The sequence below is a fragment of the Lepidochelys kempii genome, chromosome 2 (genome assembly GCF_965140265.1).
Source record: "Lepidochelys kempii isolate rLepKem1 chromosome 2, rLepKem1.hap2, whole genome shotgun sequence".
NCBI lineage: Eukaryota > Metazoa > Chordata > Testudines > Cheloniidae > Lepidochelys > Lepidochelys kempii.
Genome location: NC_133257.1, coordinates 231,013,743 through 231,037,960, shown reverse-complemented (window position 1 = coordinate 231,037,960; position 24,218 = coordinate 231,013,743). Strand labels below are relative to the sequence as shown.

General features: G+C 43.3%; 1 protein-coding gene across 15 annotated transcripts in view; it reads left to right on the top strand.

The window, feature by feature from the left end:
• The window catches only part of NSUN6 (NOP2/Sun RNA methyltransferase 6), a 52,616-nt gene extending 31,811 nt beyond the window's left edge, over positions 1–20,805 (top strand). For 14 of the 15 annotated variants that reach the window (XM_073334180.1, XM_073334174.1, XM_073334173.1 and 11 more), the window contains 4 exons: positions 12,958–13,102; positions 14,889–15,037; positions 17,217–17,342; positions 20,049–20,805. In XM_073334180.1, the coding sequence (XP_073190281.1) occupies positions 12,958–13,102; positions 14,889–15,037; positions 17,217–17,342; positions 20,049–20,261 (633 nt within the window). In that variant the 3' untranslated portion in view covers positions 20,262–20,805. Of the gene's footprint in view, positions 1–12,957; positions 13,103–14,888; positions 15,038–16,666; positions 17,184–17,216; positions 17,343–20,048 lie in introns of those variants that run through there. The other variant, XM_073334167.1, reaches the window with a different exon arrangement.
• The last annotated feature ends 3,413 nt before the right edge of the window (positions 20,806–24,218 follow it).

Sequence of the window (24,218 nt, the reverse complement as noted above, 5' to 3'; positions counted from 1 at the left end):
ACATGTAGTTATTTACAAAGAGAGTATATTGTTTTTTTCAGTCTACCGATTTGTGAACTGCCCCGCCCTTCCCCAGAGAGTGAGTGTGTGTTAGAGCTGTCCATGCTCCCAAATGAATTAGGTATGAGGATTTTGGTCCTGCTGCAGGAGTTCTCATCCTACATCTAACTGTTCCCTGTCCAGCAATTAATTCTGCCCCTTAACCTCCAAATCAGTTCTGTGCTGCTAGTCTCCAAATCACTTCTGCCCCCCACCCCGTATCACTTCAGTTCTCACCCTCCGCTAGTCCCGCTCCCACCTTGCCTCACTACTTCTGCCCCTCCAGCTCCCCCACTAGTTCTGCCCCCATCCCCACCTCACACCAGTTTTGCTGCCCCTGGCTCCTCTACCTCACACCTAGCCCCCACCCTCCAGTTCAGCCCCCCTGCCTCACATCTGTTTCTCCTGGTGTTCTTCCCCACTCCCTTCCCAATCCTGAGTGGTTGCAGCTGGGGTCCCTGCTTCCCATCGGGGGGGGGGCAGCTCCAGGGGCTCTTCCACCACCTTTGGCCGGCGGCTGCAGAGAGGGGCAGAAGAGCCAACCCATTGCTCACAGGAGGGGATGGGGAAGGAGAGGGAGATTGAGCTCTGATTGGTTGCTCTGCCCCAAAGGAGATGGGGTAGTGTGACAGATGGCCAATCAGAAGGCAGCTTCCCCTCCTTCTTTCCCCTTCCTTTGCCCCCACTCCGCAGGACTCAGATTTGCTATCTTAATCTCGCATTGGGGAATGGAATGTGACTCATGCATAATATTTGAAAGGGGCATAATCCTAGAGAGCAAAAGTACAGAATGTGATCTGGCTCCAACACTAATTAAAATATAAGCAACTTTTTTTGTTCTCTCATCTAGTTTTTTTAAAAATGTCACAGCGCACCTGTTCAGGCCTGACAGCACACCAGGAAATACTGTTCTAGATTTATAGTGTTAGTACTTGGGTAATGTGGGTAGTGTAAGTTTTCCTTTCGGCCCCAGGTTTGTTTGTTTTTTTCCATTACTCAGTACCAAGGGATGCCTTGGTCACCAGGCTTCAAGCCCTGCATCTCTTGTGGTAGGTCGACATCCATGAGCGATCCAAACTCAAACTGCTTGAAGTGTTTAGAGAAGCTCATATTCAGGATCATTGCCAGATCTGCAAAGACTTAAAGACTTGGACAAGGAAAGACAGAGAAGCCAGGCTAAATTTTTTGTACACGGAGGTGGCCCTAAGATCTGTATCTGAGCCTGGTTGGTCAGATTCAGCACCGAGTGTTTCGGTGTTTGTTAGGAGTGCTCCTCCAACGTTGCCTGAGTCCTAACACTGCTTACCCTCCTCAGTGCCTCAGAGGAGGCATAATACCTCTAAGCAGACCACCGAGAGGGGAAATTCTGCTTCATGCACATATATAGTCCAACATGCCAGGCTGCATCTCAGGGCTCTTCAAAGGTGGCTGGCCTTTGTTTATTCACCATGTGCTTGCAAGTACTGACTTCACTAGATTGGTGGACAGACCCCCCGCCCCACACACACACACATGTTTATGCGGGCGTTCCCTTTGTTCACCTTCAGCCTTGCTGATGCTGGTGACGGATGCATCTGCCCTGGGGTGTGGAGCCTCCTCTGGGCTCTCTCCAAACTCAAGGTTTGTGGTCTTCAATGGATCTCTCTCTTCATATCAATGGCAGAGAGCTAAGGGATGTTCGCCTTTCCTGTCAAGCCTTCCTGTTGCATGTTAAGGGGGAAACCCTGTTTGTTTTCAGGGGAAAACCCTGTTTTCAGTATTCAAGACAATACTGTGGTGATATTTTACCTCAACAGGTGGGGAGCTTGCTCTTGTCCTGCTTTGTCAGGATCCAATTCACCTATGGGACTTTTGCTTTGCCGGTTCAATCAATCTGGAAGCCTTTTACTTTCTAGGAGTGCAAAATGAGCTGGCAGACCAACTAAACAGATAATTTAAGAGTTTCCAAAAGTCTCTCTGCCCGATTGCAGCCAGAAGAATTTTCCAATAGTATGGGACTTCTTAGATAGACTTATCTGCAAACAAGGCCAACAGGAAATGGCCAATAGTTTTGCTCCCTACAAGGCCTCAGTCCCAGTTCCATCACAGATGCTTTCCTGCTACCCTGGAGGAACAAGCTGTACTATGGTTTTCCTCCAGTCACCCAATTTAGCACTGCTAAAGAGCAAGCTGGACGAGGCCCAAGTTATATTTCTTCTTTGAGTCGATGCAGACATGTATTCCAAGTAGCTGTGTTCACGCAGCAGAGCCAGAGACTTTTGCCTAGTAGTACCCATAGAGGAGTGGTAGTTGCACCTTATGTCTGTAGACCTGTTTCTGGCTATATGAGGCCGCACTGCCCTGATCCCCCTCAGTTCCTTTTCATGGCCTGTCTGCTGCAGTCGGAGCTCTGTGTGGTGGTGGTTTTCAAAATCTTGCAATTCATTCTCTTAGGCTAGTTCGCTGTACATAGTTAATAGTTTAGTTAGTGTTAGTGTAAAAGTTAGAGTATAGCATAGTGGTAGCGGTAGTGCTCATTCAAGCACTGCCTTTCGTGTGGAGTGGCAATTCCCTATAGTGACCCCCACACAAGGTGCTTGCTCTGTCTTGGTGAAGCCCACCTTAGAGAGTGCTGTTTGATCTGTAGATCATTCAAGAAGAGGACTTGGGTGATGCGGAACCTTCGCCTTAATTGGCATCTCCTTGAATGCCGTCTGACCTGGTACTGAGGCCTTCCTCAGGTTGCAGATCACCCTCTGGCTTGGAAGGTGCTGCTGCCTCCTGTTCTAAGGCAGGGGTTCTCCGAAGAGGTACACGAGTTGTTCTCTATCATTGGCACCAAATAAGAGGTCTCATAAGAGCAGTGGTGAGCATTCCAGGGCCTGGGGGGACTCTTCTGTCTCCCCTAAGAAGAGCATGAACCAGCACAGGACCGACTCTGGCGTGTGGGATGTGTGGGCACCTCTGACCCTCTTTTGGTTCATGGTAGAGAGGGCAGACACTTGTATCATCCACTCCATTTCTGGCCTCCAGGTGTCTGTTGAGTCCAGGACCAACGGGAATGATGCCAGTACCAACAGTGTCTGTGACATGGGCGTATCAGGCTGTGGCAGACGTACTCTACCTTTCGATCCTATCTATGCCACTGGTCCAGGCCTTTGTGAAGCTGGTGAGCACGATGGCCCCCCAGTCAGAGCGTGCTGCTGAACCTTTCAGGCCTTCAGCACTGCACCAGAAAGCACCCCTCCCGGTGATTGGTATGGACCCAGCACCAGAAGTAGTAAAAGGTTCTTCAGTACTGGGCCTTTCCTTGTCACCAGAACATTCAACACCACAGCTGGTTCTGTGGAGGTTTTCACCACACCTGATGTCAACATGCTCTGTTACCACTGTTTGCACTGGGATCGACCTTGCTTGCTTCACTGACATTTTTGGTAGTGCCGACTACATCAGGAGTGTCGATTCTGACCCTATTCTGGGCCATGGATGAGTCAGCTTGCTTGTTGGCTCCTTCTGGAGTCACTCCCCCAGTGTCTCCAAAGTCCTGGGACTCTTCTGTTTCAGAGTTGGGATCCTTGTCCTCCCACTCCACTTCACCAGTGCGGCCACCAGAGATGGCATGCGCTCTGAGGTCGGGATGGTGGCCTCTAGCCTGGCACCTACTGGCCACCAATATTTTACCCATACCAGTGGCCCCCTTGGGCTCAGTGGGAAGCTCCTCGCTCCCAGAAGTCTCATTTGTCATCCAAGTCAAGAGGGGTTGCCTGCTCATGCAGCATTGATGGCTACGGATCAGTTGTGAATCCAGACACTCATGGCTTCCTTTCCTGTGAAGCCACTGGAGTTTCCCTATCTGGAGACTACCTCAGAAGCAGGACCCATCTATAGCTGAGCCAACAGCCTCGTCCTTGTCCCTGGAAATGCGGTGCTGCCTAGTCTGTCCTCCCTTTCTATCCCTCAGGACTTCAAGGCATACTAGGACCTTTTATGCCGGGTCGCCGCATTCCTCCATATTCAAGCAGAGTGAAGTCAACCTTGGCTCCTGTCATAAATATAAAGGGAAGGGTAAACACCTTTAAAATCCCTCCTGGCCAGAGGGAAAACCCTTTCACCTGTGTAAGGGATTAAGAAGCGAGGATAACCTCAATGGCACCTAACCAAAATGACCAATGAGGAGACAAGATACTTTCAAAGCTGGAGCAGGGGGAGAAACAAAGGTTCTCTTTGTCTGTGTGATGCTTTTGCTGGGAACAGAACAGGAATGGAGTCTTAGAACTTAGTAAGTAATCTAGCTAGATATGCGTTAGATTCTGTTTTGTTTAAATGGCTGAGAAAATAAGCCATGCTGAATGGAATGTATATTCCTGGTTTTGTGTCTTTTTGTAACTTAAGGTTTTGCCTAGAGGGATTCTCTATGTTTTGAATCTGATTACCCTGTAAGGTATTTACCATCCTGATTTTACAGAGGTGATTTTTACTTCAATTAAAATTCTTCTTTTAAGAACCTGATTGCTTTTTCCTTGTTCTTAAGATCCAAGGGTTTGGGTCTGTGTTCACGTATGCAAATTGGTGAGGATTTTTATCAAGCCTTCCCCAGGAAAGGGGCTGTAAGGTTTGGGGAGGATTTTCGGGGGAAAGACGTTTCCAAGCGGGCTCTTTCCTGGTTATATATCTGTTAGATGCTTCGTGGTGGCAGCAATAAAGTCCAAGGCAAAAGGTAAAATAGTTTGACAGCTCCCACTCAGCAAACAGAGTTTGCCAGGGCCCTGTCAGATTTTCAAGCAGCGTTTCTGCAGGAGAATACTCATAAACACAGCCCTCTCTCCCTGGGAGGGTGGCCCTTCCAGTTAACAAGGTGCTCCTCGAGCCTGCAAGAGCTTTTTGGGCTACACCAGCCTCTGTACCACTAGTGTCAAGTGCTTAGAGAAGCGCTATTTTGTGCCTGTGGAGGGATATGAGTGTTTTTTCCCATCTAGCCCCAAACTCCCTGATGATCACAGTGGTGAATGACAAAGCCCAGCAGGGCAGGTTCAAGTCCAACCCCAAGGACAGAGTCTTTAAGTGCCTGGACCTCTTGGGCAGAAAGATATACACCTCCTCTTCATTACAGGTGAGGATTGCAAGCCAGCAAGCATTGCTGGCCAGGTATGGCTTTCTTAATTGGTTGGCTATGGCCAGATTTGAGGAGCAATTGCCCAAGGCTTCTAGTGAGAAATTTTGGGTGTTTTTCACTGAAAGCTACTTGGTGGCCAAAACATCTCTGCAGTCTGCCCTTCATGTTACATGCACTTTAGGCAAGGTGATGGCCTCAGCAGTTACTGTGAGGAGAGGGCTTCCTGCCTTCAGAATTCAAGGATCTCTCTGGATGTCCAGCAAGCAATCGAGGACTTGTCCAAACACAAGGTTCACCTGTTGAAATACAAGACGGTTGAAACCCTGCATCTTTTAAGGATTGAAGGGCTACCAAAAGGTCTTTGGGGGTGTATATGTCACTGTGGGGCTCAGCAACAACAGCTGTACAGGCTGCAGCATCCTTTTGTGCAGTCCTTCCCCTCAAGACAGAGAGACTACCGCATGAAGCGGGACAGGTCTCACAAGAGGAAGCAGTCAAGCTCAGGGCCTGGCCAGTCTGTATGCCTTCCCTCTGCGCCTGCTAAGTGCCCATTTTGACTCACTGATCCAGAGCATTGTTCCAGTTGTTGGTCCTCCCTCGTTGTCCCCCCCATTCCTTTGGGGATAGGCTGGCCCGCTTTTACAATGCCCAGGTCTCGATTTACCTCTGACAGCTGGGTTCAAGACACCATCACATCATGTTATGCCATCCAGTTCCTCTCCACGCCCCCTCCCTACCCCTCTTCCCCATCCGTCTTCTGGGACCCCGCTCACAAGACATTGTTCTTCCCAGAGATCAGCTCTCTGTTTGCGTTGGAAGTTGGGGGAGGAGGTTCTGCAAAACACTGGGGTTACGGGTTTACTCCTGGTATTTCCTGATACCAAAATCCAAGGGCAGAATGAGGCCCATCCTTGACCTCCGCTGACTCAAACAAATTCGTCACATATGTGAGGTTCTGCATGGTCACTCTGAGCTGTCCTCTCTGCTTTGTCTCAGAACTGGTTCACTGCTCTGGACCTTCAAGACACTTAATTTCATGTGGCCATTCTATCAAGTCACAGGACGTTTCTTCACTTCATGATAGTAGATTGTCACTTTCTGTAAACCGTTCTCCTGTTTGGCCTTTCTTCTCTCCCCCACCCCCAAGTCCTTATCAAATCCATGGTGTTGGTCATGCTTTATTTCAGGAAGAAGGGAATCCATATCTTCCCCTACATTAACGACTGGTTGCTGAAGGGCAGCTACAATTAGGAGATTCTGGCCCACATCAGCACCATGCTACATTTACTCAAGCGCGTGGGATTTGTTCTAAACACTGTGAAGTCAGCTCAGTGGCTTCCACTGAGCAAACAGAGTTCACTGGGGCCCTGTCAGATTCCATGAGGTCAAGGGTGTTCCTGCCGACCAGTGTTTTCTAGGCAATTAGACAGTTGTGTCAGTCTGCAATCACAAGCATCCACAACAATCCGTGTTTGTCTGAGCCTGCTGAATTACATGTCCGCTTGCATCCAGGTGGTCCAACTCACCAGGTTGCATCTTTGCCATAGAATCATAGGACTGGAAGGGACCTAGAGAGATCATCTAGTCCAGTCCCCTGCACTCATTGCAGGACTAAGTATTATCTAGACCATCCCTGGCAGGTGTTTGTCCAACCTGCTCTTAAAAATCTCCAATGATGGAGATTCTACAACTTCCCTAGGAAATTTATTCCAGTGATTAACCACCCTGAGTTAGGAAGTTTGTCCTAATGTCCAACCTAAACCTCCCTTGCTGTAATTTAAGCCCATTGCTTCTTGTCCTATCCTCAGAGGTGAAGAAAAGCAATTTTTCTCCCTCCTCCTTGTAATAACCTTTTGTGTATTTGAGAACTGTTATCATGTCCCCTCTCAGTCTTTTCTTTTCCAGACTAAACAAACCCAGTTTTTTCAATCTTTCCTCATAGGTCATGTTTTCTAGACCTTTAATCGTTTTTGTTGCTCTTCTCTGGACTTTCTCCAATTTGTCCACATCTTTCCTGAAATGTGGTGCCCAGAACTGGACGCAGTACTCCAGTGGAGGCCTAATCAGCACAGAGTAGAGCAGAAGAATTATTTCTTGTGTCTTGCTTACAACATTCCTGCTAATACATCCCAGAATGATGTTTGTTTTTTGCAACAGTTTTACACTGTTGACTCATATTTAGCTTGTGATCCACTATGACCCCCAGATCCCTTTCCACAGTACTCCTTCTTAGGCAGTCATTTACCATTTTGTTTGTGTGCAACTGATTGTTCCTTCCTAAAAGGAGCACTTTGCACTTATTGAATTTCATCCTGTTTACTTCAGACCATTTCTCCAGTTTGTCCAGATCATTTTGAATTTGAATCTGATTCTCCAATGCACTTCCAGCCCCTCCCAGCTCGGTATCGTTCACAAACTTTATAAGTGTACTCTATATGCCATTATCTAAATCATTGATGAAGATATTGAACAGAACCAGACCTGATCCCTACAGGACCCCACTCGTTATGCCCTTCCAGCTGTGAACCACTGATAACTACTCTGGGAATGGTTTTCCAACCAGTTATGCACCCACCTTATAATGGTTCCATCTAGGTTGCATTTCCCCTAGTTTGTTTATGAGAAGGTCATTTGAGATGGTATCAAAAGCTTTACTAAAGTCAAGATATACCACGTCTACTGCTTCCCCCCATCCACAAGGCTTGTTACCCTGTGAAAGAAAGCGATCATGTTGGTTTGATACGATTTGTTCATGATAAATCCATGCTGACTATTACTTGTCACCTTATTATCTTCTAGATGTTTGCAAATTGATTGCTTAATTATTTGCTCCGTTATCTTGCTGTGTACAGAAGTTAAGCTGACTGGTCTGTAATTCCCCAGGTTGTCCTTATTTCCCTTTTTATAGATTGGCACTATCTTTGTCCTTTTCCACTCTTCTGGAATCTCTCCCGTCTTCCATGACTTTTCAGACATAATTGATAATGGCTCAGATATCTCCTCAGTCAGCTCATTGAGTATTCTAGGATGTATTTCATCAGGCCCTGGTGACCTGAAGACATCTAACTCGTCTAAGTAATTTTTAACTTGTTCTTTCCTTATTTTAGCCTCTTGTGTTCCTACCTCATTTTCACTGGCATTCACTATGTTAGATGTCCACCTCCTGGCACCTCCTGCCATTTGATGTGGCTCAGGACAATTTATTGCCCTATTCTGCATTCCCTGGATAGGTTGGTTCACCTTTCTCCATCACTCTGGAGTCCCTGCGCTGGTGGGAGTCCCCACACACTGTGTGCAAAAGGGTCTCCCTTGCTCAACCTTCTCCAGCCAAATCAGTGATTACCAACATATATCCCTTCTGTGTTGAGGGGTGTATCTGGACTCAATGAGGATGAACAGCCTGTGGTCGAAACAGGAGGCCACATTCCACATCAATGTGCGAGAGCTTCAGGCCATCCACAACACATATTGTGCCTTCTGAAACCATATCAGGCATTGAGTGGTTCACATACTCACCAACTACCACCGCAATGTACTGTGTGAACAAACAAGGGGGAGCCCACTCCAGATCACTCTGCCTGGTGGTGATCAACCTGTGGAGGTTCTGCATCGAAGAAGACATCACCTCAATAGCTGTCCATTTAGGAGGGGTCCAGAACTGCCTTCTGGATCATCTCGGCAGGTTTTTCTCCCCAAGCCACAAATGGTCCTTGAAGGCAGAGGTCCTTTGGATGGATTTCACAACACATGGTATCACCACGATTGACCTCTTTGCGACGAGGAAAAACAGGAAGTGTCACCTATTCTGCTTTCAGGAGGGGTTCAGCCCAGGCTCCCTCTCCGACGCTTTCCACTGCAACTGGCAGTCAACCCTGCTGTACGCATTTCCTCTTATCTCAGGCTCAAGGCAGATTGAACCAGACTCATCCTGATCACCCCACTGTGGCTGAGACGGTGCTGGTTCTTAGACCCCCTCACTCTGTCAGTTCAGCCTCCCATCCGCTTCCTCCCCTTTCCGACCTTCTAATACAGGACTGTGGCTGCACACGGCATCTGGTGTTCAGCTCCCTGCACCTTGTGACATGGCTGCTGCATGGCTGAACGAGGAGAAAGAACACTAAAACAGCCTACTTGGTGAAGTGGAAGAGGTTTTCCGTGTGGTCCTTGGCCTGTGGGGCCCATCCGGCAGAGACATCTATCCAGGACATCTTGGAGTACTTGCTATACCTTCAGGAATTGGGCTGAGCACTCAGTTCTGTAAAAGTGCACTCGGCAGAAAATAACGGTGTTTCATCCATCTATCCAAGGGAAATCTGTTTTCTCCAATGCCATGGTGACAAGATTTCTGCAAGTACTTCTCCACTTGCATCCTCCAGTCCCCTTGTGGGAACCAAACACAGCTTAAATGGGGCCTCCATTCGAGCCCCTTGCTTCCTGTCTGCTGCCCTTTCTGTCTCAGAAAATGGAATTCTTGATAGATATTACCTCTATCAGGTGGTTGGGTGAGCTGCAGGCCCTGATGGCGGGGCTTTCTTGCACACAGTTCTTCTGGCCACGCCCAAAGTTTGTATCCAGGATGGTCTCAGTGTCATTTGAACCAGGTGGTGTGTTTACCAGTATTTTTCCCCAAGCCACATTCCTCCCCGGAGGAGCAACACCTCCATACATTAGACCTGTCTAGCCTTTTGACTGAACAGTCTTTTTCTTTGCCTCGTCTGTTCGTATCCTATGCAGACTGCATGAAGGAACAAGTGGTCTCTGTGCAGACCATCTCTAGGTGGATAACGTCTTGTATCAAGACTGCCTATGAGATAACATTGGCTGTGCCTCCTCAGCAGATATCGGCATGCTCAATGAGAGCACGGGCAATTTTAGTAGCATTCCTCAATTACATTTTCATATTGGATGTTCGTAGGGCGGCCACATGGTCATCCATCCATACATTTATGGACCATTGAATGGTCCTGTGATCCTTACTTAGATTCTGAGCTCCGCCTCTGGATGGGGGTGCTGCTTGCTAGTCATCTACTTGGAATACATGTCTGCATCTGCAAGGAGGAGGAGGAGAAGATGATGGAGGAGGACGAGGAGGAAAGTTACTTCAAGATGTGATGCATACATGTATTCCAGGACCCATCCCCTGTCCTGTCTCCATTGGAGTCTTCCCCAGGATATTCGGCGTGAAGGAACAGAGGGAGGTTGGGGTGGCACAGCCTCATACAGCAAGGGAAGGGGCTACAGACACAAGGCAGGAGTACCTCCAGCCCCTACAGGTAACTGCTAGGCAAAAGTCTGTGGCTCCGGTGCACGCGCACACCTACCTGGACTGTACATCTGCATTACATCTCAAAGAACCGCAGTTACAGAAAGTAACAGTTTTTAATAGCCCCAACGTGGCCTCAACAGCATTGCTTCTCCACTCTATTGGATTTGTCAGTGGCAGCTCCAGTTTCACTCCCATTGCACCTGGACTTTGATCTCGAAGATCATGATCGGCTGCTTCATCCAAGCCCTTCATTTAATGGCTTGAAGGCTCCATGGCGAAATCCTAGGGAGCAGTCTGGCTCAGAGCAAGTTCGACATAAGTTGTTAAATAGTAGAAAGTCCTCTACCAGAGCTACTTATGTTCATAACAGAGGCATTTTCCCATTTGCTCTCGTCAAAGCAGTCCTCTATCCAGCAGGTCCTGGACTATCTATTGCACCTAAAACAGCAAGGGTTGGCAATTTCTTTTATCAAAGTTCAGCTGGCAACAATATCAGTTTTCCATCTTCATGTGGATAACCATTCTGGATTTTTTGGTGATAATGACATTCAGATTTGTGAAGGGCCAGGAAAAGTTGTACTCTCAAATAAGAGAACCTGTCCCTCCTAGGACTTGAACCTAGTTTTGTGAAAAATCATAGGGCCACTGTGGACCCTTCAGCAATGTGCTTCTTTCTGCACCTGTCTCTGAAGCGATAGCCATCAGGAAAACCACTTTTAGTCAGGAGAGTGGCCAAAATGCATGCACTGACATCTGAATTGCCTTATACAAGCTTTTTTAAGGATAAGATGTACTCGTGCTCTCATCTGAGATTTCTCTCTAAAGTGGTGTCTGATTTTCATATTACCCAGACAACTAACTTAGCCCTCTGTATTGGAGTTGTCTGGCAAGAAGGAACTGAGGGCGCTCAGGGATAGATGGGTCCTTTACCATCACGCAGTGGAACACAACAGCAGAGGGTGCTCAAGCTGCCCAAACAGGTACCACTAAGAGAAAAATTTCCAATGCCTGTCACAGGGTGCATGCACACCAAAGGTGGAATGGACACGTGCAACACATCTTAAAGAACAGCAATTATAAAAGGTTAGTAATTGATGTGGGAGAATGGATCAGATGCAACAGGGCCTGAAGGCAATGTGAGTGTTTAATGTTGGAAGGCTTAATGAAAATTGTATGTCTGACAAAAGGAGAAAGTCTATGTGAAAGGGATGCATGAAATTTAACAGTTGGAGAAAGACAAAGGAGAAAAAACACACAAGCACTTTGTCCTGCCAAAAAAAAGTATGGGGAGAGAGGAGTAAGGACTTGCCCATACCAAGGCATTTTCAGTCTGAAGGAAAGGGCTATGAGATTGTTCTTTTACGTGAGAGAGAGTGGGGAATCTATTTTAGTAATTTCAGAGAAAATGTAACATTTATTAGCTGAATTGTCATTTTTGACTGGAGTGGAGTTACGTATAAAATATGAGGTGAGTTAAATAGATCTTACAATTTGCAATAGAATGCGCTTCAGTCGCTATCTGTGCATTCACAGTAGGGCTTTGCAGTGGTTAGTTGTGTGTACTTTAAAAAGCCACACAATTTGCTGTATGGGACCGTCTGCTTGAAGTAATCAATGTGGCGCTAAGGGAGGTGGCCAGCCCTTCAATATAGGAAAATTGCAAACATGCATTAGGCATTCTGTCGGTAGAGCCATGAAATTTACAAGCATAGAGCTTCAGTGTGGTGATGAAGAGTTTCTATATAGCAATGTGCCTTTGCCATTGATTTACTTCCATTTATAGTTTTTGCATCTGAAACAATTTTCATAATTTAGTGCTCATCTGCAACTCTTGGACATGAAATATTTTTGATTTATAAGGAAAAAAGTGTTCCTCTTATTATATGTAATTGTAATTCAATCCAGAGACTCTACCAACCTCAAACCACAGGAGTAAAGCTTCAGGAGAATGCAGTTGTTGAATTGGAATTATATAAATTAATGTACTTCCTGAACATGTATAAAATAGGCTTCTCTAATCTGTCTGCTTTGCTTTCCTTTTCTGGTTGTAAAGTACATTCCCCCCTACATTTATCATTTTCCATGTTGCATTTAATAAATAATTTACATTTCTAAAATGTTTGCGTGAAATCTTGATATACTTTTGAAACATTATTTTAATATTATAACATCAGTATATTACAGTTATACATCAGATAATATAGACACTTTTGGGAAGGGGGTCCATTAAAATATTAATAAAAGCTGGTTGATAAATATGAAAACATTACAGATTTCCTTCCCACCCCATTTTTAGTCAAATATTCAATGAACATTTTCTGAGCAGTTGTAGAGATGATCAGAAAACAGGAAAAATGTTTATGCATGAATTATTTTCATTTTTTCTTCTCATTTAAATGACCCCACAAAACTTAGATTAAAATTTTCTCATCAGAATGTATTTTTAAAGTAGAGAAAAATGTGTGTGTTATGAATTGGAGCTTAAATGAAAGATAACAGGTATTGCTGCAGCTACTCATCATTTTAACTACTACATTTGGTGCACGCTTCACTTTTTCAGGGTGAAGTGATAGCCATGGACAAGATAGCTAACAAAGTAAAAAAAATCAAGCAGAATGCAGCATTGTTGCAGCTGAATTGTATTAAAGCATTTTGCTGTGATGGAACTAAGGCACTTGCCATCGGGAAGAGAGAAGATGGACAAGGTAAAGTAAATGATTTTAAGAATTTTGATATTGTCTTTTAAAAGAAAATGATAATCATATTTTTGCTAGTGCTGTTAATCCTGCCACAATATCCAAAGTTCTTGAAACTTTGGCACATACCCAGGGTGCTTCAGCACTGTGGATATCCTTTTACTTTCTGTCCTTCTGCAAGTATCAGTTTCTCAGTAGTGCACATGCAAAACTCTTAACTGTCCGTCCTTATTGCAGCCTAATGTACTTAAGGAGGCATTCATTCCTTCTCCAGATAATATCAGAGAGACTGCCTATTAAGCCTTTCTTCATGATAGCATTTAAGCCCACATTCTGAATTTTTGGGGTTTTGTTAGCTCTATCACATAAGTGACTTTGGCAGATCACTTAGCTTCTGTGTGCCTCTGAATTCCCATCTGTAGAATAGGGATATTAATATTTAACTCCCAAGAGTACAGTGAAGCTTAGTTTGTTAATGTTTGTATAGCTATTTGACAGAAACAGATGGAAAGTGTTATAGGAGCCTAGAGCATTATTTTTATTTCATTTGCTTTTCTGACTTGCTGTATTGATGACTCTGGTTCTGTTCCCAAAATGGAAATTTTTAAATGGTATATTTTGTCTTTGATTCTTTTTCATTTGCTATGCAAACTAAATTGTATCTTTTCCAAAAGGAACTGTTAATTGCCTTTTCCTGCTAGTTCAGAAAGGTCAGTAGCTCGCAAAACTAAGTGTTTGGTTGCATAATTCAGGCACTTTTCTCATGTGGGGCAGTCCTTGTTAATCCCCCATAATTTACAGTCAGATTGATTTCCAAGGTCAAATGTAGTATTTTCGTAAAGTTTTTCAACAAATATATATGTATTTTATAATAGGTGGTATTTAGTGCTTTTCAGGTGAGGAAGCAGCAGCAGTGGAAAGAGCCAGGCATAGCACATGTAAAATCTATTCAGGATTTACTACACATCTCTACACTTAAGTCTTGCAAAATGCTCTGTATTCTAGTCCACAGTCTCGCCTGGGCAACAGCTGCCAGTCATGCCAGATAGTTGCAAAATATAGTAGTTTGGGGAGTGCTGGCATATGGTTGGCTAGTTGTAGGATGAAGCCACCAACTCATTTTCACTTGTGATCTAAATTGAAATTTTGGTAGGCATGAGTAGACACAACTTTCTCCCTCACTGTCTACTCCCAGATGTACATGGGGAACCAGTTTCTCTTGCCTCTGAGATCCTGAGCTGAGGAGTCACCCTACTCCTGGTATTGTAAGAACTTGTACAGCCCAGCAGGATTCACGAGAAGGGACAGATTCAGGTTAGGGAGTTGCAAATTCCCTTCCTCCACACAAGCAACTCTGAATAGTATTCTTATTGTAATTTTTGGAGCCACCTTGTGTCTCATTCCAAAGCTTACCACCCAAGTCCTGTTTTCATTGGCACTTTTTTTTAATATTGTACTTTCAATACATTAAATTAGGGTTCAGAAATGCTAAAGCCAAGATTGATTTCAAATTGTTTTAAGTTCACAGGGTTGTAAAGATAGTGATAAGTAAAATGCTTCCTTCTCAGGAATGAAATCTACTCGGTCATTACTAGCTGTGTTGCTCCTGTAGATTAGGTCAGTTTTGCAGACACAGTATATAGAGCGCAAACCCTCAAACACTTCATGTCGGGCAATCAGTGACAGCTTGCCACTATCTACAGGTGAAGTCTCAAGAAGAGAAACAAAGGCTGTGTGTTATGTATAACTAACTGGTTTTGCTGCAGTTTTTAAAAATGTCAATTGCCTTTTGCAGAAGGCCCTCCATTCTCAGCAGAGTCATTTGATCGAATTCTTCTTGATGTTCCTTGTAGTGGGATGGGACAGAGACCAAATATGGCCTATTCCTGGACTCTAAAAGAAGTGACTTCTTATCAGCCATTGCAACGCAAGCTTTTCAGCATGGTATGTATGAATCATTAAGCAGTTAAAGAAAACTGCACATAAATAGTTTTACAGTTAAGGATTACATGGGTGCAGCTTACCTCATCTGAATGTAGTCGTCCCTCAGTTTCTCCTGGCTCTCTGGTACTTGGATGCTCTGGTGTATTGTCCAGAGAAACAAAAGTCTTCCATCCAGAGCAAATAAAAGTCCGAAATGAAGGCCTTCTTTAAAATAATGCTTCCCTGTTCCTGGGCTGACTCCTTCCCTTTGATTGTAGGATCTACACCAGTTCTTTACTGCTCCCTGGGTCAGGCTTTCAGTCCTGGGCACTGGCACCACTGATTGACCTTTGCCTTCCCCCAGCCCTTAGTGCAGGGCTCAGCCTGAGCTAGACAAAGCTTTTCTCCAGGGTCTTCCCTGGTCATTCCTCTTGATCAGAGAATGAAAGGGCAGGGGCTTTCCTCTCATCTTCTATGTAAGCCAAGGCCTCTAAATAACTAGGTCTCAAGCCTGTGCTGCTGTTTCTTGCCCCAGGTCTTGTCCTATAACTTCTTCCACCTCTCCCCAGGAGTTTTCTGCATAGTCCGTAAGACTCCTTTCAGGTCCTGTCCCAGGCTCTTTGATTCACATTGCCCCGTTTAGGCTCATTTGTAGCTTCCTCTCAGCAGGGAATCATCACCAAGCTTGGTACAGCCCCTGGAGAGCTCTCCTTAACAAGCTTCTGTTCCTTTCAACTCTTCCTCACCATAGAGAGACCCATAGCATCCTGGGTGAGCCCCACCAGCAAGCTGGTGCTCTTTTCCAGCTCCTTCCTTATCATAGAGAGACGTATAATAGATTAGATTATTCCTGGTCTCTCTCTCATTTGGAAAATGCTTCTGCTCATATATCCTGCCCCCGTTTCCAGCAGACCCTGCTTCTAGCCATAGTTCCCAGAATACCTGACCTAAAAGGGGTGGGATTGGAGTAGGAATGTGTTTGGCCCAGACTTGCCCCTGAAAGGCAATGCACCCTCTGGTAGACAAGTACACCTCACTGATAAAAATTTCAAACACCAGTTGATATTCCCCCTACTGCAATGGATTTACCCACTCATCTCTTCTTAAGTTGAAGAGAACTGTACTATTTCCTGTATCATCAAATCTGTTCGGGGATTTCACATTTTTGTATTCTTATCTTAAACTAGTCTACACTTGAGGGATGTTCATCTCTTGGATAGACCGTAAGCAGAGCCAGTTGAATACTAGGAAGTCTTGGTGCTCTGGTTCCTACTTTCAAGACACCTCTTCTTTTAGATCTCACCATTGCATACTGCCTTGCTCAAAACAAGATGAGAAAACAGAAGTTGTGTTCAGCTCAGTTTTTCCATATTCACAGCTGACTGAGTCAAAGAGAGGAAGGAAAGTTTAAATCCTTGTCTAGAATCCTTCAGATATTTACAAAACAAGATCAGTTGTTTTCCTCTCTTTCAAAAGACTTCTGCTTTTCCTAGGGAGATTGTGTCATGTGTCAGGTACTATTAATCTTACAGCCTTAGAACATCTGTAGATATGTAAAGATTCTTCATTGTGTCTTTGAACTGGTGTAATTAAAGTACAGTAAAGTAATAGGAAACTACATTTTCTTTTCTAATCCTTTTCTTCCACCAGTTTCAGCAGAAGATGGACTAATAATCATAGTGTCATAATATGTGGGAACAACATCAACTGTCAGTCATTGATTGAAAGACTCTGTGTCCACATTTGGCTTCAGCTGATGAAAACAGATCAAACCTACATCTGTATGAGTTACACAGAGCTTTCCAGAGGGCTGTTTTACAGATCTTGATGAGAGAGGTCACTTCCCTCAGCCCAGGAAGATGCACAAGCTCTAATGCTAATAGGGCAGGAAAGGCTTTCTAATTGGTAGGCTTCTGTAATACAAAAACTGATCTTTCTTCCAGAAGTAAACTTGGAAATGTTAGAACTTATATTACATCCCTTGAAAGGGACAAAATGTCTATACAATTAACAGGATGCCTGAGTCCTAGACAGAAAGATTCTGGCCTAAATACGTGTTACATTTACCTACTGTACCATAAAGGTTCCAAATAAATCCGCAAATCATAATTAACCTTTAAGAAAACTTACTATACTGTTCAAAGTAATTCTGCATTGAAGATGTTTACACCATGAAAGCTGAACCACAATCTCTTTCTAGGCAGTGAAATTGCTGAAGCCAGGGGGCATTTTGGTGTATAGTACATGTACAGTTACACTGTCTGAAAATGAGGAGCAAGTTGCCTGGGCCCTGGAAACTTTTCCCTGCCTCCAGCTTCAGTCACAGGTAGGAACAGTTTCAGTTTACTACGTGCAACTCGGTATGCAAGTTTCAGCACTGGAATTCTAAGCAATATGGCGAAGAATTCTGCTGTAGGGTGTTACTCTGGAAACAGTGAAGAAATGGTTTATGTGATTTCCTAAAACATATAGGCATTTTTAGTTGCTGCAGATCTGAACAGCATATGGATTTTTTTTTTTTACATCTGTTTGATCTGTGTCATTACAATAATGGCTGTGAATAATGGGGAGCGATAGCTCAGTGGTTTGAGCATTGGCCTGCTAAACTTAGGGTTGTGAGCTCAATCCTTGAGGGGGCCATTTAGGGATATGGGGCAAAAATTGGGGATTGGTCCTGCTTTGAGCAGGGGGTTGGACTAGATGACCTCCTGAGGTCCCTTCCAACTCTGATATTCTATGATTCTACTCCTTTCCGTTGTGTGGTAAGATATTTCTCAGAAGAATACAATAAAATAAATTTTAATCTACTAATTAGCAAATACTGAAACTCCTGGTATGTAACATCCATAGATAGAAATGGACTTGCAAGTAAAAGTGAGGAACAGGAAAGTCTTGTCACCGGTAAGTGACAACATAGTGTTGACCAGGAAAATGGTCTTTCACAAAGTCTTTCTGTTAGCATTCTAGATGCTGTATGCTGTTGCAGAAATGTGCTTTGTAACAACTAGCCAATTTCACCTTAGGTAACATGAGAGGTTGAGAGCTATAGAACAGGTGGTGATTTTCATAGTGAATCAGCATATATCTAATTGTAATTCACTGAAGGGAGATTAAATGGCTTTACAGTCATACTCCCACCAGTGTACTGCAGTGGTTTCATGTATCTGTACACCAGTCAGTCATTTAAAACAGAGAGTGATCATAGATAGTTCATGACAGGCTAGCATTTTCCTTGTAGCTTTTTGTTCTTAATGCATATTTATACTTCTTCGTTGTTCTTTTATTTCAGTACCTCACAGGAGGGGCAAAATAAATTTAATGAATGCTATTGAAATGGCTATAAGAATCATGTTAAGGATGGAAGAAAATGTAAAAAACTGCTGGTGGGGTGGGGCGGGGCGTGGGGAGAATACAAAGTTGGTTGTTAATACTGTATATGCAAGTCACCCTGGCACAGCAGTGGTTCTCAACCTATTTACCATTGTGGGCTGCATCCAGTACTACCTGTGTGGCCCTGAGAATGTCACACGCGCTGCAGCTCTGGGCTGATTGGGCTGCAGGTTGAGAACCACGATTAGTCAAAGGCATTGTCATTGTGCCAGAGGTATAGGACATCTATCCATAGAATCACGGACATGTCAGCTGAAATAGTTCTGTTACAATATCTAGTTCATTTCAGAGCCAATATTTGCAGATAGTAGGGGTATAAAAATAAGTGCGATCTTTGGATTCAGCTATTCTAAGATACTTCTCTTGTTTATACTAGTACTTTGAGAGACTTTATCATCAGACCAGCAATAGTTCTGTTCTCCTAGGCTTCCACTTAGGCAAGGTGTTAAGGAGATTAATTGTTAAATTTACTGGATTATATGGTTGAGGAAAAGTCAATTTGATATTGGTTTAGCATGTAAATATTGTACTTGTGCATGTAGTAAATGTACCTAGAGCAAGTAATTGGTGCATCTTTTAGTTGAAATGTTAAAAAATGAGAGTTTGGGATAGTGGTATGACAATGAGTGGCTGGTTGTGTTTAGCAGTAGACGAAAATAAAAGACATACTATCCAACATTTAACGGAGCTGGGGCTTGTGCTGAAGATTATCACATGCCCAAGTTTCCTCTATCACCTGTTGATATGAGTACAGTCGTCTTTGCCATCCACTTCCTGGGAGTTTCCAGGTTATACCTACCATATCCAAAAAGAAAAGGAGTACTTGTGGCACCTTAGAGACTAACCAATTTATTTGAGCATAAGCTTTCGTGAGCTACAGCTCAATCCGATGAAGTGAGCTGTAGCTCATGAAAGCTTATGCTCATAAATTGGTTAGTCTCTAAGGTGCCACAAGTACTCCTTTTCTTTTTGCAAATACAGACTAACACGGCTGTTACTCTGAAACTCATGAAGTTGAACAGCATTGACTCACTGTCGTTTCCCATGGAGCTATATAGGTAGCAGGCACATAGTGTGTTTAAACACTTGCTATTTCAGCTGAATAAGAAACATTTTTTTCTAATTCTGATACCAACTGATCTAGAGTTGGGATTACATTTCTGTCACTTTAAGACTAAATGTGCTGCCTTCTTGTACCTGTTGAATAGTGTATAGATTGGTTTTTTGGTCACCACCTGTATTCTGTGCATGAAGTACTAGTCTTTTGGGTCTAATTTTTCAGATTAGGGAGTGACACTAAACAGGGTACATTGCCACAATAGTTCCATAGACATTTTATGATTTCTTGTAACTAGCTCTCCCGTAGCATGAGCTAAGATCCTCTTTCCTTTTCCTTATGAACGGGCTACAACCGAACAAACTCCAAGAGCTAGGATCAACTTGGCTTTGGCTCATATAGAAATTGTATATTAAATATACTAAAGATGTTCAATTAAAATTATTCTACCAGTATGTTACACTGCATCCTCCTATACATAATTTTTTGTTGAGTTCATATTTTAATGTGTGTTTTTAATTAATCAAAACAACAGTAAATGCAGACTAATGTAAATAAACTGCTTTACTTTCTCACTTAAAAAAGGACCCACATATTGGAGGAGAAGGCATGAGGGGAGCTGGACTGTCACTTGATCAGCTGAAGCTGCTGCAGAGGTTTGATCCATCCAGTGTGACGTTACAAGGAATGGATGTGAACTCTTTGCAGGACTCTAGGGAAGAAGACCTGATCTTGCTGGCAAATAAAGACTGCATAGGGTTTTTTATTGCAAAATTTATTAAATTGAACAGCAAATAGACATTTAGCAACACAACCTGAAAAAACTCCTTTTGAGTTAAGACTGGTCAAGCTGTTAACTGTTTCTTCTCATGCATTGTTGTCAAGCCAACAGGCTGATGACATGGTTGCTATAGAAGCAGTAACATCTCCCGCTGTTCTACTGGGACAGAGCCACAGTTGCAGGAGGTGTTGATTCATTTTTAAGTCTCCATTAGTTTTTGTATTTATAGTAGGTCAGTGTGGCGGAAGGAAAAGTAAATGGATTCACATTACTCCTTGTTGACTTAATGTATACAGTATTGCACATTAAGATTACTGCTTGTTTTCTGTTTTAGCTTGTTGGTTTAATGTATATAGTATTGCATAGGAACAGGTTTTGCTATGGGAATTTAAATTTTATAAAATGCAAAAAAATCCAGATTAAATACATTGAAAAATATAGAGTCAATTTTTTTCAAGAATGATAGTTTCTATGGGGAATTTAGAAATTACTGCATCGTTAAATAGTGATGTGAAATAGTCACATTTCACAAAGAGCTGTTTCATAAATTAATAATTATAACATCTCATCTCCTTTATTTTACTACAAGCAAGATTCTCTATTCATATTACAGACACATGGGCTTTGTAGAATGTATTTTACAGCAGCATATGTATACTTCCCCTCTCACTTCAGGGAATGAAAGATACAGTGCTTCAAGCTCAAACTTGCCATTTTTAAGCCTGGATCAGTTCAGTAACAGCACAGCTGGACTGATTGACCAGAGGCAGTTTTAAAGTCCAATATCACTTACACCATGAGGGCTATAATCTATGCCAGTGGGATGGTGAAAATCTCAGCTTTTTCATGGCACATAGTATCACATTCCTGTCTCTACCTGGCAGATTATGAGATCCAATCCTATAATTACAGAATCATAGAAATATAGGGCTGGAAGGGACCTCATGGTCATCAAGTGCAGGTCCCTGCGTGGAGGCAGAACCAGTTAAACCTAGACCATCCCTGATAGGTGTTTGTCCAACTTGTTCTTAAAAACTGCCAGTGATGGGACTTCATAACATTCCTTGAAAGCCTGTTCCAGTATTTAACTATCTCTTTAGCTATTGGGGAAAACATTCTATCTACCTAGTCCCACTACGTCTCCATGTTCATGGAAAGTACAAGAACAATTGAACACCATCCTCTTTCTAACAACCCTTCACATATTTTTAAGTGTTACCAGGTTCCCCCCTCAGTCTTCTCTTCTTAAGATTATACAGGCTGTTTTTTAAAAAAATCTTTCCTCACAGGTCAGATTCTCTAAACTGGTGGTCCTCAAACTTTTCATGGTCACGGCCTTACCCCTGTCCCCCCCCCCGGCACTGGGAGCGTGGCTGCAACTCGACGGGGGATGCACAGGAATAAGGGAGCTAGGGACAGGGCTTGGAGTGGAGCCCTGGCTAGGGATCAAGGTTGGGACTAGCAGCTGGGTGCAAAGCGATTGCTAAGTCTGGGGCGGGACAGGGTAGCACTGTCTTTCTGCCCATTGAGGCTGACCTGGGCCCTGCCAGGCTCTCCCCACCCCGCACATTCCTCTGTTTGACGTCCACAGTTTGAGGTCCAGTGCACTAAACCTTTTATTATTGTGGTTGCTATTGTTTGGACTTCCTCCAATTTATCCATGTCTTTCCTAACGTTTGGCACCCACAATTGGATACAGTACTCCAGCTGAAGACCGACCACTATGGAGTAGCACAGGACTGTTATCTTCCATATCTTACATATATGTTACTGTTAATACAAGCCAGGATATTATCCTTTTTCACAACTGCACCACATTGTTGGTTCACATTCAGTTCGTGATCCACTATAATTCCCAGCTCCTTTTCAACAGGACCACCACCAACCCAATTATTCCTCATTTTTTTTCTCTTCCTTAAGTGAAGTACTTTGATTTCTGACCAGTTCTACAAGGTAATTTTGAATTCTAATCCTTTTCCCCGAAGTGCCTGCAACATCTTCCTATCTTGGTGTCATCCGCAACTTTTGTAAGCATACGCTCCACTCCAAGTCATCAGTGACATCATGGTAACTAGCTGCTTTCTCTCCCCTGTCTCCTTTGAAACATTGATGTGGTGGTTAATATATCACAAACTGCTGGAGACTGAAATCAGTGCTTAGTGCTGTCTGAAAAAAAGTTGTAATCCACCTTGCAAGTGGCTTAAACCCTAGCTGATCAGGAGGCATCAGGTCCTAATTGAGAAGGGAATTAAAAAAGATGGCAATGAGAAAGGTTTACTTTAATAAACCTGCAAAAATGTATACTAATCCTGAATGCCTACAGCTATTTGGTGTACGTAGACGGTGTAAGGGCTTGCAGCTTCATGTAGTCGTCCTCATTTCCAATACAAGGAATATTGCTGGAACTGGCAATGTGTTGGAATGAAAATGGTGGGTGCAGTTCAAACCACCTAAATTCAGGGATTGATGGAGGTTTTTTTTCCTTGTTTTTGATTGACAACTTTTGTTTAAAACTATTACTTACAAAATGTTTGAATATTGAAGTAAAACTGTATTTGGTTTGAGTGAACAGCATGACTGGTATTTCCTTCTGTAAAAGTCAAATAGTTTTGAGTTCACGTCAATCTGTTTTCTACCTGAGATGCTCCTGCTTGGTTTACAATTAAAACAACCTAGTAAAGGTTATATAATTTTGTTACTCAGGGTGGTTTGTTCTTAGATTTAGTTTCTGCTTTTAGCTAAGGTTGTTTATATGTTTATCATCTCATACATCATCTGTAAGCGATAGCCATTCCTCACAGGGGGAAAGGAATCAGTTTGAAAGCTCTTCTCTACCTTAAATGTCTACCCCTAGGATTAATCATAACTAGCAGAACCAATGCTTTTAAACATGGTTAGCCCTAAGTACACTCGGTACCAAGTCCTTTGTGAAGTCCTGTTACTTACAATGTGTTAGCTAGCAAACCCATTTTAAAACTACAACCTGTTTTCCGACTCTAGACATGGCCACACGACTACTTAGTAATAGGATTTATTAGCTGGCAGTTGCACCTGTATGTCAATGCTAGTAAAAGACACCATCATCTTTGGAGGGGAATGCCTGGACTTAAATCCTGCAACAGTCAATTATGACACTATGGGCTGTATTCTAACACACATGTACATTGAGAAGAGCAGGGAACTTCTTAGTTGCTGCTTTCAGTATGCACTAATAATAGGAGTTGTGCTGTGCAACCGTGAATTTGAAAAAGGCAGCAGTGTTGAATTGTGTCAGGCCTGCTGTGGTCTTTCCTCCATGGATTAAAAAACAAACAAATCTCTGTTCTAAAGCAGTGAACAGGCTGTGCCAAAGCTGATCTCAACTGACCTATATCGGAGTTCTCAGGAACTAAATTATTAACAACCCCAGCTTCCATTGTTTCCACTGCTGCCCCACCCTGTAATGCCAAGGGCCAGATTCTTTTACCGTTCATATCCATCTACAAGTTCTTTCTGATCCAAAGGGATTAATGAAAATTGTAGGCGATTTTCCCTTCTGCTTTGAACTACAGAAGTCTAGTGTCAACATCAAGCTTCTGGTCCCCAACTGTTCTCCTCCTAGACTGCCTCTCCCAGTTACTCTGACACAGCATTGTTCTTTTATAGTATCTTTGTATTATAAGAGAAAAATAATTTACCAAAAGGGATTTGGTTCCCCTAACTTCTAGTGTGTGGGGATGTGGGATGGATGCGTGTGGTCAGTTGACTGGAACTACCTTTTTTCTTACGTTCTCTACTGAAGTTGTATTAAAAGCAACTCTGAATTTTTTGTAAGCATTAGCAAGTGCTTTAAAATATCCTGAATAATCAAACAAATAACAAAATAGTGTCATTTAATAATTAACATTTTTTAAAAAAAATCTACACTTCAATTACCTTTTTTTTGGCTGAGATTTAAAAAGAAAGTAAATGGCTGCATGACGCTGGTTTAGTAT